The 16,070-nt window shown below is 50.0% G+C and overlaps 3 protein-coding genes across 3 annotated transcripts; all 3 read right to left on the reverse strand.

The window, feature by feature from the left end:
* Positions 1-8,268: 8,268 nt before the first annotated feature.
* Positions 8,269-8,946, reverse strand: LOC121353504 (feather keratin 1). Its single transcript, XM_041467398.1, has 2 exons — positions 8,903-8,946; positions 8,269-8,587 (listed from the first exon to the last, which is right to left on the reverse strand). The coding sequence occupies exon 2, from the start codon at positions 8,572-8,574 to the stop codon at positions 8,269-8,271; it is 306 nt and encodes a 101-aa protein (XP_041323332.1). The 5' UTR covers positions 8,575-8,587; positions 8,903-8,946.
* A 2,509-nt stretch (positions 8,947-11,455) lies between these two features.
* On the reverse strand, positions 11,456-12,107 carry LOC121353502 (feather beta keratin). Its single transcript, XM_041467396.1, has 2 exons — positions 12,064-12,107; positions 11,456-11,774 (listed from the first exon to the last, which is right to left on the reverse strand). Exon 2 carries the CDS (start codon positions 11,759-11,761, stop codon positions 11,456-11,458), a length of 306 nt encoding a protein of 101 aa, XP_041323330.1. The 5' UTR covers positions 11,762-11,774; positions 12,064-12,107.
* Positions 12,108-14,495: 2,388 nt separating this feature from the next.
* On the reverse strand, positions 14,496-14,801 carry LOC121353503 (feather beta keratin). The gene has a single exon (XM_041467397.1). The coding sequence runs from the start codon at positions 14,799-14,801 to the stop codon at positions 14,496-14,498; it is 306 nt and encodes a 101-aa protein (XP_041323331.1).
* Positions 14,802-16,070: the final 1,269 nt, after the last annotated feature.

Consider the following 16,070-nt stretch of genomic DNA (forward strand, 5'->3'; position numbering starts at 1 on the left):
TGCATATTTTATTTTATATTTTCAGATTGATGTTTATATGTTAAATTTTTAAATTTTTATATTTATATTTTTGTATTAATATATTTCTATATATTTACATTTCTATACATTTACATTTTATATATGTTTATATGTTTATATGTATATATTTATATATATTTTAATGTTTATTTCTGTATTTCTATATTTTTGCATTTTTATATCATACTTTCCTTCAGAATCCACATACTAAGATTTGCTTCTTGCCCTTTAACAACTTAATACACTTTTTAAGGACAATAATTAATTGTATTTATATAAAATTCACATAGTGTGCTGCCAAGTGCAGATAAACCTTAAACCTGAAGGTTTATCCATCGGAGGTTGGATTTGATGATCTTGGAGCTGGGATTCTGTGAACACTCCCTTTTTCCCAGTCCCTTGTGCTGCAGAACATTCTGGAACTCGTGGTTAGGATTTCTGCTCCCTCTGCATTTTTTGGGCCCTCTATAAAAAATCTCCTGGGCCCTTCCCTCACAGGCGGATTTTCCGTTGCCTTTGGCAGATTTTAATTCCAGTTATTATCTGGGTTTAGGGAAGCACAGGAGGCAAATGAATGCTCCGAGGTCACCCCAGGAGCAGCCGGAGGAACCCGCAGTGAACCGGGTTGCCATTTATTTGAATTCCAGATTTGAATTCCAGCGGTTCCTGCAGGCCTTGGCTGTGGCTCCACGGGATCCGTGGGGGGAAGGAGAACCCCCAAATCCCGAGATCAGCAGGATGGAGCTGGGAATGAAGGACTGGGAGCTCCAAGACCTGGCAGGGATTTAGGGGGGAGCTGGGAGCGCTTTTGGACGTGTCCTGAAATGGCTTTTCCAGCTGGGGCCTGGAAATCTGCACCAGTAAACACACCCCTGGGTTTTATTTTAATAAATTATTCCCTTTTCAAAACGCCCTGTGTAGTCACGTTCTGCTGGTGTGCTGTTTTGTGGAGAGGTGGAATGGTTTAAAGGAGGAGCTTTAAAAATTATTTAATTCTAAGTCCTCTCAGGAGCACAGGCCGCATCCAGCCAGGCCTCGGACACTTCCAGGAATGGAGAATCCACAATTCCCTGCAAAACCTCCCCACCCTCCCACAGAACATTTTTATCCTGAATTTCTCCCTCAGAATGAGCAGCGAACTTTGATTTCTTTCCATTTTCCCCTCAAAAAAAGTGCTGAGTTTCCCAAAGCTGTGTAAGGCCTCCAAGGCCCGATCCCTAATTAAAGCCCAGGCCTTTGTTTATGTCTTTCGAAACCTGAAGCTGCCACTTAAGAAATCTGCAATTAGTGGGGCCTGCAAATTGCTCCCATGGATGGGGTAATGATCCCCAGGCAGAAAATAATTCCTTTTTAATGAAAATCCCGCCTCAAAAATCACCCCTTAGGAAACGCTGCTGCTGCCAAGGAATAATCGCATCAGTGTGGCTTTATCTGCTTTTTTACAGTTAAAGAGGGGGGAAACCAAGCAAATAAATTATAATAATAACAGTAAACACAGGAGGGTGAAGCTATGGGATTTTTCTTCAATTAATTGAAATATTAACAAAGCTTTTTGTGCGTGCGTGAGGTGCTAATTAATTTCAGGTTAATTTTTCAGGACTGAGTTCTGCATTCTCTCCTTGTGGATCACACTGGCCCCGTTTGCGTTTCTGACCTTCCCACTCTGCTCCTGTTCCTTCCTCAGGGCTGTTTTCTATCCCAGAATTCCAGAATAATTGTCTTTTTTGGACTGCAAGGCTCAAAATTAAACTGAAAAATCAATTTTTTTTCTCAATTCCTTCCCCAGACAAGCCCCACATTTTTATTAAATCTCTTTATTTTTTATTCCTTTATCAATATGAAAAATTCAGCTCTGAGCCCCTTCCCCTAAATCCAAAATTAACATTTTGATTTAACGATTCCTTGCTCGTATAATTCCTGAGAATTAAGTGTTGTCCAATGTCCAGGTTTTCTCTGCAACAAATTCCAACATTTGCCTGTTCTGGGAAATGTGGCAGAAGTAAAAAACAAAGTTTTCAAATAAAGATCAAACCAGAGAAAATATTTATAATTATTAATATTATGTTTGCAATAACAAATATGATGGTTATTTATTATTTAATGTATTGCTAATACAATAATTATAATAAATATAATTAAAAGTTACATTTTATATTTATAACATTAATATTCATAATGATGAATATACAATATATTTACTATTTATTTATAGTTTTATTAAAATATATAAATATAAAATATATTTAAATTTATATATATAAATTATAAAAATATATTTAGTAATTTTATTTTTATTTTCTATTTTTTATATATTTATTTTTTATTTATATATGTAATTTTTTAATTATGTATTTTAAAAATATCTATTTACGACCAGAGAATGTCCATGACCAACCTTGTCACGTCCTTCGGGGTGACTTTGTGACTCTCTTTGTGATCCTGCAATCCTGCTGCATCCCTAAAAGCTGCTAATGAGTGTTTTACATGAATAAATCATTCATGAGAGTTTGCAAAGCACTGTGAAATCCTTTAATCTGAAACTTCCTGGGGCTGTTCCCGGGAACTGGCGTTGCCTTGGGAACTTTGCAGAGTCACCCATTTTTGCAGGAATAATTCCAGAGAGAAATGGGATGAATTATTAAAAAGGGGGAAATAGGAATAAAAGTGGGCAATTGAATGATTTTCAGGGAAAGGGGGGTGGAGTATGAGCCCTTTTCCTACTGAAATCTGCCAATATTCTGATTATTTCAGATATATATATATATATATATCAAATATATATATAATTTTCACATATATATATAATTGCATATATAATCTTATATATAATTTTAATATGTTTTTTATTATATATAATAGATCTAAAACATATACATACATATATAGATGTGTATAAATATAAATATATAAATTTATTTATGTATTTTTAAAAAAAATTATTATTTCCCCAGCAGTGGGGAGGTGGGAGGAGGTAGGGAGGAGGTAGGGAGGGAATTTTCCCTGCTCCAAACCTTTTCCAAGCAGGAACCACCAGGCTCTGCTGCGAAACCTGAACCGATTTTCTGGAGCACTAAAATTCAGGAGCAGAAAAGCCTCAATTCCTTCTTGGAGTTTCTGGAGCAGGACCTGAGGGACGACCGGGAGCTCCTGGAGTCCCCAGGAGGATGGAGGAAAGGCTGAGGGAATTGTTCTGCCTGCACAGAAATTGGGATTTTATTCCTTTTTCTTTAATAAAGGACATTTCTGGCCACCCTCGTTGTGCTTCTTTGGGCATCACCTCCCATTAAAGGGCCAAGAGCTGCCCCGGGGCTGACAAAAACCTCATTCCCGACCTCATTTTGGGGTCATTTTACCAAAACCTGCAGCTTTCAGCCCAGTGGATGAGGCAGGGAAAGTGCCCGATGTCCCCCGAGCTCTGCCCTTCCCTACAGCCAGATTTGTTTTTAACCTGCTCCTTGTTTGCTCCTTTAATAGAACAGCAATTTTTATTTTTTTCCCCTCTTTAAATCCTTCTAAATGATGAGGTGGGACGGGGAGAGCCCCGAGGCAGCGACTCTGATCCCAAAACCCTGTCCCAGGTGCTCATTAATGGTTTGCACATCCCTGTGTCATTATCCCCAGCGTGGAATTGGCTTCAGACACCCATGGATTGAGCAATAAAAGCCCTCAAAGATAAACAGATCAGAGCTCAGCTGTCATTCCAGTAATCAGCTCCTAATCAGGTCAGGATTCTTGGCCTCGTAAGGCTCTTAAAAATTTTATTATTTCCTACACTGCGTGCATTTTAAAGGCCAGTAATGGAATAAATTAAATCCCAGAAGTGGAATAAATAAAAGCCCAATAATGGAATAAATTAAATCCCAAGAATGGAATAAATTAAATCCCAGTAATGGAATAAATTCAATGGAATAAATTCCATTATAATTAATGGAATAACCTGGATCCAGGGAGAGGCAAATAAACTCCATTCCTGGGTTTCACAAACCCATTCCCTGGGTTTGTGTTGTGATTTCCTGTCAGCCTCCAGGAAATCATGGAATGCTTTGGGATGGGGCCTTAAAACTCATTTAATTCCCCTCTGCCATGGATAGGGACATTCCCACCATCCCTGGGTGCTCCAGCCTGGCCTTGGACACTTCCAAGGATGGAGCATCCATGGGATAACCCCTGCCAGGGCCTCCCCACCCTCCTAGGGAGGAATTCCTTCCCAAAATCCCACCTAAATTTCCTTTCTGTTGGTCTGAACCTTCCCAAAATCCCACCTAAATTTCCTTTCTGTCGGTCTGAACCTTCCCAAAATCCCACCTAAATTTCCTTTCTGTTGGTCTGAACCTTCCCAAAATCCCACCTAAACCCCCTCCCTGTCAGTCTGAACCCTTTCCCCCTCGTCCTGGCACCCCATCCCTTGGGAATTGTCTCTCCCCCAGTTCCTCGTTGTCCCTTCAGGTCCTGCAAGGCCACAACTGGGTCACCCCAAAGCTTCTCCAGGCTGAACATTCCCAGTTCTCCCAGCAGAGCTGCTCCATCCCTCGGATCCCATCCTGGAGCCTCCTCTGGGCTCTCTGCAGCAGCTCCAGGTCCTCCCTGGGCCGGGATCCAGGGCATCTCTGCAGGTGAGGTCTCACCTGAGCAGGGCCCTGCTGGACCCCTTTCCCCATCCCCACCTCGTTTTGTTCCCAGTGCTGCTGCATGAAATTGTCACAAGAATCCCAAGCAGCCTTGGATCCGCTCCAGAGGCTCCGTGGGAGGTTATTATGACACACAAGACGACTTTTTAATGAAAAAATTAATAACCCTGGGTTCTGACGCTGTCAAATGCTGTCTGCCCGGGGAGTAACCAAATTTCGCGTGACGTTGTTGCCCAAGTGACAAAACCATTCCAATTTTGCATTGTAGCTGCAATATTTCCATGGCTGATGCACTCTGTGTGTCTCAACCGTTTAATGAATATTTGGGATTGGCTTTGAAGTTCTTCCCTTTCAAGAAGTTGAAGAGCTTCAGTTCTTCTGCAGACAGACACCTCCGAGGCTTCGGGATGTGGGATGAAGCTAAATGAGAGATGGATGTTCTGATACTGCTGGGAGGGAGCTTCCAGTGAAATGTCCTTTTTTTTAAATTAAAAAAAAAAAACTTCCTAAAAAAAATCCTTATTTTTTTTCAATTAAAAAAGTACTTCATTTTGAAATATGGAAATGTGTTTTTTTTTAAAAATTAAAAATTACTTCCTAGTAATTCCACTTTGAGTGAAATGTCCTTTTTTTTTAAATGAAAAAAATACTTCCTAAAGAAATTCCCATCAGTTGTGGAGTCACGGAATGGTTTTGGGTGCAAGGGACCTTAAAGATCACCTTGTCCCAACCCCTTCCGTGGGCAGGGCCACCTCCCACTGGGTCAGGTTGCTCAATATCCCATCCAGCCTGGCCTGGAATGGATCACATGCTGGAATTGATCATTTCTTCAGCCTCAATCACCACAGGAAGCATTCCCAGTTAATTAGGTTCTTCTCTGAACTGAAATCTTCAAATAATTGTAAAAATAAAACCCCCAGTCTGGGGATTGAAGAATTTTATCCCTTCATGGTCAGTTTAATTCTTGTTTTGCTGCAGTCACGATGTGTTAAGCTCTGCTTTAATGAATAAAATGAAACATTTCTCTCCTCAAAAATGTTTTGGGGTGGAAAAATTGAAGCTGGAGACTTCCTCCTCTTGGTTAGCCAAAATTACTCACTCAAATTATCCGAGTTGAGCAGAAATGATTGTTGGCTGCACCACCTGAATGAAGCATTTGGGGTTCTGGCTTTGGGGATGGCCATAAATAAACCAAAATTAGGTGTCCCAGCAATTGCAGGGATGCCACCAACCCAGTGTTCCCAATTGCTCCCATTCCTGTCCTACAGCAGGGCTGTCAGGATGTCACCAGTGGCCATCCTGGCCTCCAAACTGTGGTGCCAGGACATAAAACCTGAGCTCATTCCAGCCCTAATTAGGCCAGCGAAGCAACTTGCCCAGTAGTCCACAGCCAACACCAGCTGCTGAATGTTTTATTTCCACTGAGAAAGAGAGTTCAGCTCCCTGTTGGAAAAAAGGAAAGAAAACCACTCCTGGAGACATTGCAGAAGTTGCTCTGAGGGTCAAGGGGGAATTATTCCCAAAAAGGGCTTCAAGTGTGAAGTTGGCTTGGAAAAAAAACGCATTTTAAAAAATTCATGTTTTGGTTATTAAAACCAAAACCATTATATGCACTTGGAGATTCTTCAACATAAGTTGAAGGTAGTGACACAATAAACTATAAACCATGAGGTGGTTTCTGGAATAAAATGCTGAATGTTGACTGAAAAACTAAAAATAATTTGGTGCCACGCCGAGTTTGTGACCTAATTAGGCTCTCACCTAAACCAGGGCTCCATTCTCGACGAGAGATTCAAACCAGACATGTGGCACAATCTGAAAACACAGGGAAAAATAGCTGCAATTACATTTATGCAAAACATGCAAATGCTGTGTGAATCTGGAGCTATCTGGGATGAGTCTGGCATGGTTTTAATTTGGAAATGGCCACGAGACAGACGAAGCAGTGACTAAACTGCCAGACAGAGGAGGAAAAACACGTTGCTTTCCAAGGAGATCGCCACAAAGGCCTGAATCAACAATGCTGGCCAGGAGAGGCCTTTGATCTCTAATTAAGTCACATAAAACGAGGTTCCAGCTTGGAATGGGGATGCCAGCAGCAAGGAAATGGGGAAGGAGTGTTGCAGCCCCAAATCAAAGGTTGATGCTGGAGGAAGGAGTGTTTTCCATGCAGGATGAGCTTGGGAAACACATCCCATGAGCAAAGGCTGGCCCTGGGGCTGTTCAAGACGGTATAAAACCCACTCCGAGCACAGGATCCCTCATCCACCTCTCCTGCCTTCTCCTCCTCGGTGACACAGGTGAGTGTGATGGCCTGGGTGGGTTGGGTGGTTGAAGACCAGGGATGGACCTTTCTCACACCTGGACAAGGTCAAGGCCAAGGCCACAGTCACTGGAAGTGCCATGGGGCAGTGGAGGGTGTGTGGCCTTGTGTGGGTGTGCACAGGGTGACCAGGAGTGCCCCAGGGGACATGTGAGCCACGTTGAGGTTAGAGACGTGCTGAGGGTGGGTGTGTAACGTGGGCAAGGGACAGGGATGGACACACAGGGACTATGATTCCTCCTCTGAGGGAGGGCTGCAGTGAGAGTGACATGGCCTGGGCCTGTACCCAGTCCTAAAAGGGAGCAGTGGAACCATCTTATCCCCCACTCAAATTGTCCTGTGGTTGGGAGCAGTAATTGCTCTGGACTCATTCTGTGTGTCACCGTGTCCTGAAGGAGCAGGAGTGTGGAGCAGACCTGCAGAACTCTGCTGTGCAGACTGGCCACTTGATCTTGGAGCCTTTTTCCAGCCTTGAGGACTCTGGGATTCCTCCAGAAGAGTGACCCATCCTCAGTCTATTTCCACTGTTCGAACACCTGGCACAGGACCCACATTTCTCTTTACACACCTGCGCTGGGTGCCACATGTCACCTTAGAACCTTAGGTTGTCCTTGTGCCCCCAGGTTTGGATGCTGGGCTTGGATGCAGACAAGTAAAACAAGCACTTGTAGCTGGAAATGCACAATAAAGTCTTTGGGCAGGTGCCTGTAAATATGGACAGAAATGTCTTCTGGAAGGTCAATGTTTTGACTCATCAAGTGGGACCCAATGTCCAACCTTCCCCCTGGATCAAATGTCCTCTGGAGCACCGCCTGGTCAGCCTGTGGTCACAAAGCCATACTCCCTCCAATCCCACCCAAACCTCCCAGGGCATCAGAACCCCCAAGGAGCAGCTTTAGCTGGGGATCCCATGAGGGCAGGAATTCCAGGAGACTCCAGTTCCAATGCAAAGTGAACTTTATTGAGTGTGAAGACAGAAAAAAAGCAGGGATGGGCAGGCAGCCCTGGCCAGCAGTGGGACACAGGACTGCCTGGGCCAGGCACGGGGCCAGCGGGAGCAGCAGGAGCCCGCTGCTGGGCTGGGCTGGGGCTGAGCCCCTGGGCCAGCAGAGCAGGGCACGGCAGGGCCCGGGGAGGCACAGAAGAAAGCAGGACAAGCAGAAGCCACAGCTGGCCATGTTTGTCTCCCTCCTTGTCAGGAAGGCTGGAGGGGCCCCGAGGCCTCTGGAAACGCTGGCCAGCAGCTCCAGGGGACACTTGGCCTGGGGAGGCACTCGCTGGACGTGCGGCCCGGCTCTAGCAGGGCAGGCACCTGCGGCCGCAGTAGCGGCCACCAAGGCCAGAGAGCCCCGAGAGCCCAAAGCCCCCCGAGTTGATGGGGACCCCAGACTCGCTCAGGATGCTGCCCACGGCGGCGGAGGTGGAGGATCCCACGGCGGTGTTCTGCGGGAAGGAGCTGAGGATGGGCCCGGGCAGGGTGACCACCACGGGCGAGGGCTGGATGACCACACGGGAGTCCTGGCACTGCCGGACACAGGGCTCGTTGCAGCTGTTGGCCAGCGGGGTGGGGCCGCAGGGCCGGCACAGGTCGTAGCAGGACATGGCTGGGGCTGGAGGAGCACCTGCAGAGAGGGCAGGGAAAGCACACAGGGGCTGTGAGGCACACAGGGAGATGCTGCTCACAGGAGAAAGAGCAGAGCCTGGGCAGAAGGGACAGCCTGGAGAGGGAGCAAGGGAGGAATTCAACAGCCCTGAGCCCAAACAGTTCCCTGAAAAGACATCTCCCACCTCTCCCCAGGAAAAAACAAACACAAAAACCTGGTGAGAGCAGAATCAAGGAGAAAGACTCCCAGAGAGCACTAGGGAGAGGCAAAGATTCCATTGAGGGCCAAGGCAAAAGAGAAGAGAAGGAGAGGGAGGCAAAGGCCCTTGCAGCTCACCTGTGTCACCGAGGAGGAGAAGGCAGGAGAGGTGGATGAGGGCTCCTCACTTGCTCTGCCTTTTATACTGTCCCACACAGCCCCGGGCCCGACGCGCCTCTGCACAGGGAACGTGTTTACCAACAAGCTCATATTTTATGCAAAGCATCCCCAATTAAGTAAACTGGAGGTTGTTTACGCTCCCTGCAAGGCTGCCTTTTCATTTCCCTGTGCAGGACGTGCCCATTCAGCCAAACTGGCTCCTTTCAAGTGCCAGCATTAGAGGCCAAAATGTTTTTAGGGTATTTTTCAGCCAGAACCAGGCTGATGTTTCAGCCAGCTGGGTGGAGTGGTGCTGTATTTCCAGGTGATGTCAGCACCTTCCCCTCCTCAGGCAGCTCTGAGCCTTTGGAGTGATAAATGCAGTTTTTTTATTATAAACCCAGGATTAAAGGGCTGGCTTTGGTGAGGACTGGCCATAGACTTTGCTCCCTGTGACTCCAAGGCCTTTCAAGCCTTCTTAAACATCATTTATTCATCATAGAGACTACAGGGTTTGGTTTTGAACTTTCTTTGGGATCTCATATTGCCTTTAGAAGAAATTATCTTGTTTCTTCTGCCTTTCACCTCCTTCAGCATCGCCTGGAGTTCTCCAATCAGCAGAACAGGACAGTTCCAGAAGGAAGGACGCTGCTTTCCCAACAACAAATATTAGTCAGGGTCATTATCTTGCAGAAAACACTCCCTAATGAGAACATCTGACTTCAGAACTCTTATTTTCCCCATTCCTCATGGCCATCCCTCCACTCCTTTTTTCCCCCCCTGCCTCTGACCAGGCCCTACACCCTGTCCCAAAAACTCGGGAATATTTCCAAGCAGGACACAGGGAGCAGCTGAGGGCTGGCAGTGCCCTCAAACCCAGCCTGGGGAGCAGCAGGGGCCAGGATGTCCCCAGAGATGGGGAAGGGAAGGATTCCACGCTCTGAGCTGCATTTCCTGGGGCAAGGGCAGAGCTGGTGTCCCCAGGAGCAGTGACAGCCCTGCCTGGCCACCACTGTGACACCTCTCGTGGCAAAGGGGGCAAAACTCCCGTCCCAGCTAGGCTGGGGCTCCATCAGAGACAGAAAAATCTTAAATCCCAGAGGTCCAAGCCAGATTCCCCATGCAGGAGGATGAAGGGAGCCCTCAGGTTGACAGGAGAAGTTTCTCAAAAAAAACCACATTCAGGAGAAACCCCCAGGTCTGGCAGGACAGATCTAACAGAGAGATTTCCTTCAAAACACATGCACCACGTTTCCATCCAAGGCATTTCCACTCAAATCCCTTCAATAGGCAAAAACTGAATGCAACAAAGGCATTTCCAGCCCTCTCTGCTTCTCCCCCACCCAGCCCTCTCCACTGAGGGGCTCCATGAATCATCAGGTGTCCCCACCCACCCCATTCTCTCAGGGGTGCCCTGGGGGTGTTGTCTCCCTACCCTGGTTCCATTTTGACCCTGTTGCTCCAATGTCCCCTCCTGGCTCAGGCAGGGACAGGAGGACATTTCCACAGCAGATAAAGAGACAGAGGAACTTGGCAGGATGGCTTTATTTCAGATATTGAAGCCCCAAATTGGGCAGAGGAGCAGCCTTTGACTGTCACCAGATGGCTGCAGGGCCAGGCACACCCCATTCCCTGGGGAGAAACACTCCACAGAATGCAGGAAAAGAAAATTTGGCATCACGTTGATTTTGGCAGTTGGGCACACGTCCCTTCAACTTGTCTTGGACTCCCTTTACATCCAGGGCTTGGAAGAAGTGCTTAAGGAGGGAAGGCAAAGGTCCAGAGGCAGGTGGTAAAACACAGCCATGGCCTGGGGCAGGTGGATGAAACTGGCAGAGAAACATCGGGTCAGTGGCATGACGCATCAGCTGGAAGCTGTCCCCAACCTTTGTCCTGGCTCAGATGTCCCCTGGGGCACTCCTGGTCACCCTGTGCACACCCACACAAGGCCACACACCCTCCACTGCCCCATGGCACTTCCAGTGACTGTGGCCTTGGAGGTTCTCACCTTGCCCAGGTGTGAGAAAGGTCCATCCCTGGCCTTTAACCACCCAACCCACCCAGGCCATCACCCTCCCCCAGTGGAGCAGCTGAGCTGCACATCCCAGCAAGGCAGGAACTCCAGGAGACTCCAAATCCAATGCAGAGTGAACTTTATTGAGTGTGAAGACAGAAACTAAGCAGGAGTGGGCAAGGCCTGGGCCAGGCTGGCCCAGCAGCAGGGCCGGGCAGGCAGCCCTGGCCAGCAGTGGGACACAGGACTGCCTGGGCCAGGCACGGGGCCAGCGGGAGCAGCAGGAGCCCGCTGCTGGGCTGGGCTGGGGCTGAGCCCCTGGGCCAGCAGAGCAGGGCACGGCAGGGCCCGGGGAGGCACAGAAGAAAGCAGGACAAGCAGAAGCCTCAGCTGGCCACGTTTGCCTTTGTTCTTGGCAGGAGGGGCCCCGAGGCCTCTGGAAACGCTGGCCAGCAGCTCCAGGGGACACTTGGCCTGGGGAGGCACTCGCTGGACGTGCGGCCCGGCTCTAGCAGGGCAGGCACCTGCGGCCGCAGTAGCGGCCACCAAGGCCAGAGAGCCCCGAGAGCCCAAAGCCCCCCGAGTTGATGGGGACCCCAGACTCGCTCAGGATGCTGCCCACGGCGGCGGAGGTGGAGGATCCCACGGCGGTGTTCTGCGGGAAGGAGCTGAGGATGGGCCCGGGCAGGGTGACCACCACAGGGGACGGCTCGATGATGACCCGCGAGTCCTGGCACTGCCGGACACAGGGCTCGTTGCAGCTGTTGGCCAGCGGGGTGGGGCCGCAGGGCCGGCACAGGTCGTAGCAGGACATGGCTGGGGCTGGAGGAGCACCTGGAGAAGTCACAGGCAGAAGGTGAGGCACGGCCTCAGCAGGAGAAGGAGCAGAGGCCGAGGGAAGAGACAGGGAAGAGGGAGGAAGAAAGGATCAGGAGCCCCATCCCCACGGCTTCCTGCAAAGAGCCCCAGAGCTTCTCCCAGCTCTTCCCAGTGAGCTGAGGCTGGGAGCAGGATCTGGGAGCAAAGTTCTCAGCAGGAGCTGCACAACAGCGAGGCCAGAGATGAAGGCAAAGACAAAGAGAAGAAGGAGAAGGAGAAGAAGGAGGCAAAGGCCCTTGCAGCTCACCTGTGTCACCGAGGAGGAGAAGGCAGGAGAGGTGGATGAGGGCTCCTCACTTGCTCTGCCTTTTATACTGTCCCACACAGCCCCGGGCCCACGGGCACCCTCCGCACATGGAACGTGTTTACCAAGCTCATCCTGCATGCAAAACATCCCCATTAGAGAAATGGGGACACTGCAATGCTGCTTTTTCATTTCCCTGTGCAGGACATGCCCAGTCAGCCTCCCAGGCTCCTTTCAAGTGCCAGGATTAGAGGTCAAAATGTGTCCGGGGGCAGTGCCACGTCAGCAGTGCTGGGTGATGCAGCTGGTGTTGGGGACTGTCCTATTTCACCAGGAGACATCAGGCCCTTTGCCCTCCAGGGCCTCACTTTCAGATTCCCAGAATGGTCAGGGCATTTTTCCTGGCATGCCTAAAATAACAAGTCAGGCTTAAAAATATGTTTTCTGTGACAGGAGTCGCCTCATCTGGTGCGTAACCAAATATTCGACTCCATCAGAGCTGGGTGTAAACTTCCCTGTCACCTTGGACACTCTGAAGATTCCGGGATTTCACATCCAGATATGACCAATATCCAGATATTTCAAATCCACATGCTCTTTGCCCTTCCATGCCTTCATGGAGAGCCCCCAGCATCCTCGAGTCAACAGGAGGATGTTCGAAAAGCAGAAAGTCCTCTCCAACACACCCTAACTCTGCTCCCACCAGCTCCACCCAGCACCAAGTGTCCATGTTGGGCCTTTCTCACTGCTCCTTCTCCATCTCCAAATCTCCAAAACCCTTCTGGGAGCCTACACCCAAACTCAGTAGCAGGCGGTGGAAAGAGCCTGCAGAGCTCTCGAGGGAGACATCAAAACACATCAGAAGGACTCACGGTCTGGGAATGTCAGCAGAAAAACACTGGAGGCAAGCAGACCAAGATCACAGGCTCCTCTTCCATCATGTCAGCACACTCAGACATGCAGAGTCCACCTGGCCTGGCCTTGTCTCGTGGTCAGCACTGAGAGGCTGCCCTTAATGGTTTTTGAGACCTCCATTCCCTGCCCTCCATCCCTGGAATGGTCTCTGGTCTCTCCATCCCTGGAATGGTCTCTGACCCCTCCGTTCTTCTGCTCCAGGTCAAGAGAGGATCACTTGTGTTTGGACAACGCTCTCAGGCAGAGGGTGGGATTTTGGGGTGTCTGTGCAGGAGCTGGATTGGATGATTTCTGGGTCCCTTCCAATCTGGATATTCCATGATTCTGTAATTCCCTGAATGACAGGGAGTAGAAGACATGGGAGGATGCAGGAGCACCTTGTCCTCCTCTGCATCACCACCCACACGACAACTCAACACCCAAGCAATGTTCTCCCCCTGCCCAACGTGTCCCTGTGACCTCCTGAGCTGTGCCTGCAGCCCTGAGCCCTCCAGGAGGGACAGGAGGGCACAGGGGATGGTGTGGTGGCAGAAATAAAGGGTGACAACTTCTTGGGATTCTGTTGCATGAAGGACATTGTCATGATCGAGACGGTCACAATACAAAGCAACACTCTATTTTCAGAAGGCTTCAAAACTGGTTTTATTATAGCATGCATGCTTTTTATACATTCTTACAAGTATAAAGTTTACTCATTGGTCAGGAAAGACAAAGTGCTCATTGGAACAGGCAGTTGCAGGTTTCTCTTATTTCTCCTTCTTTCTTTCTTGGTTTCTCTGACAAGGACCTTGGTAGGAAATCCTTTCAGGTGTGAACATGGATCCTCTTCTCAAACTTCCCTCTGGCTCACAGAAGTCGCTGTAAAACCTCTCTCACAGGACATGAGCCATGGAAGGTGTCCCAGGAAACATTTATCTACTGAGTGATGGAATGCATGAACCAGGGAGGTTATTATGGGGTGTCCATCCTTGGATACACTGAGAAGCCATTGGCACCTAAGACAATCCGTCAAGGCTGTACCACCTGAGCAAGGGTTGGTCCACGTGACCTCTGGAAGTGTATTCCAACCCCAAAAACTGCGATTTTGTGACCTCCCCCATGGAGCAGCTTTAATTGGGGATCCCAAAAGGGAAGGAACTCCAGGAGACACCAGTTTCAATGCAGAATTAACTTTATTGAGTGTGAAGACAGAAACTAAGCAGGGATGGGCAGGCAGCCCTGGTCAGCAGTGGGACACAGGTCTGCCTGGGCCAGGCACGGGGCCAGCGGGAGCAGCAGGAGCCCGCTGCTGGGCTGGGCTGGGGCTGAGCCCCTGGGCCAGCAGAGCGGGGCACGGCAGGGCCCGGGGAGGCACAGAAGAAAGCAGGACAAGCAGAAGCCACAGCTGGCCATGTTTGTCTCCCTCCTTGTCAGGAAGGCTGGAGGGGCCCCGAGGCCTCTGGAAACGCTGGCCAGCAGCTCCAGGGGACACTTGGCCTGGGGAGGCACTCGCTGGACGTGCGGCCCGGCTCTAGCAGGGCAGGCACCTGCGGCCGCAGTAGCGGCCACCAAGGCCAGAGAGCCCCGAGAGCCCAAAGCCCCCCGAGTTGATGGGGACCCCAGACTCGCTCAGGATGCTGCCCACGGCGGCGGAGGTGGAGGATCCCACGGCGGTGTTCTGCGGGAAGGAGCTGAGGATGGGCCCGGGCAGGGTGACCACCACAGGGGACGGCTCGATGATGACCCGCGAGTCCTGGCACTGCCGGACACAGGGCTCGTTGCAGCTGTTGGCCAGCGGGGTGGGGCCGCAGGGCCGGCACAGGTCGTAGCAGGACATGGCTGGGGCTGGAGGAGCACCTGCAGAGAGGGCAGGGAAAGCACACAGGGGCTGTGAGGCACACAGGGAGATGCTGCTCGCAGGAGAAAGAGCAGAGCCTGGGCAGAAGGGACAGCCTGGGGAGGGAGATAGAAAGGACAAGGGATTGCAGTCCTCAAGAGGACTCTAAAAACACAGACAAGACCTGCTCCCACCTCCCTGCAGTGTGGCACAGAGAATGGAGAGGGTCACCAACTGTCCCAGCAAAACAAAACTGAGGCAAAGACCCAGTGGGAGCCAGAAGAGACAGAGGAAAAGAAATGGAAACAGAGAAAAGCACTCACCTGTGTCACCGAGGAGGAGAAGACAGGAGAAGTGGATGAGGGATCCTGCACTTGCTCTGCCTTTTATACTGTCCCACACAGCCCCGGGCCCAAGGACAGTCTTTGCACAGGGAATGTGTTTACCAAGCTCATCTTGCATGCAAAACACCGCAATTACAAAAATTAGTGTTTTTATTTTTGCCCTGCAACACTGCCTTTTCATTTCCCTGTGCAGGACGTGCCCAGTCAGCCTCCCAGGCTCCTTTCAAGTGCCAGGATTAGAGGCCAAAATATTTCCAGGGAAAATGATTTGTCAGCAGGGCCGGGTGATGCAGGCAGGGCTGAGAAGTGTCCCACTGACCATCTGGTGCCAGCCCCTGGTCCTCCAGGGCAGGAATTTCAAGTGCAGAGGCCACCCCATGTCCCCTGCTGGACATTGGCACCACGGGGCTGACTGGGGCTTGTCCCTCACTTAAAGGGATTCCTGAGATTGGGAAAGCTTTCCCAGAACATCAAGTCCCACCTGTGCCCAATCCTCACTTTGTCACACAGATTGCCATGGCCAGTTTCCCCTTGGACACCTCCAGGGATGGCGACTCCAAACCCCCCTGGGCAGCCCCTGTCCAGGCCAGAGCAGCAGTGCACAACCTGGAGAGGGACAGAGGTGAGGGACAGAGCTGACCCTCGCAGAGGAATAGCCAGGCTGGAGCCTCAGGGCCCTGAGGAGCCCAGCTCCATCATCGGGAAACACTTTAAAGTCCTGCCCTGGAGGGCCAGGGCTGGAATTATTTGAGATGTTGGACACTCCTCAGCACCGGCTGCATCACCCAGCCCTGCTGACGTGGCACTGCCCCTGGACACGTTTTGGTCTCTAATCCTGGCACTTGAAAGGAGCCTGGGAGGCTGACTGGGCACGTCCTGCACAGGGAAATGAAAAAGCAGCATTGCAGTGTCCCCATTTCTCTAA

Source organism: Pyrgilauda ruficollis, unplaced genomic scaffold (genome assembly GCF_017590135.1).
Source record: "Pyrgilauda ruficollis isolate IOZ18807 unplaced genomic scaffold, ASM1759013v1 scaffold208, whole genome shotgun sequence".
Lineage (NCBI taxonomy): Eukaryota > Metazoa > Chordata > Aves > Passeriformes > Passeridae > Pyrgilauda > Pyrgilauda ruficollis.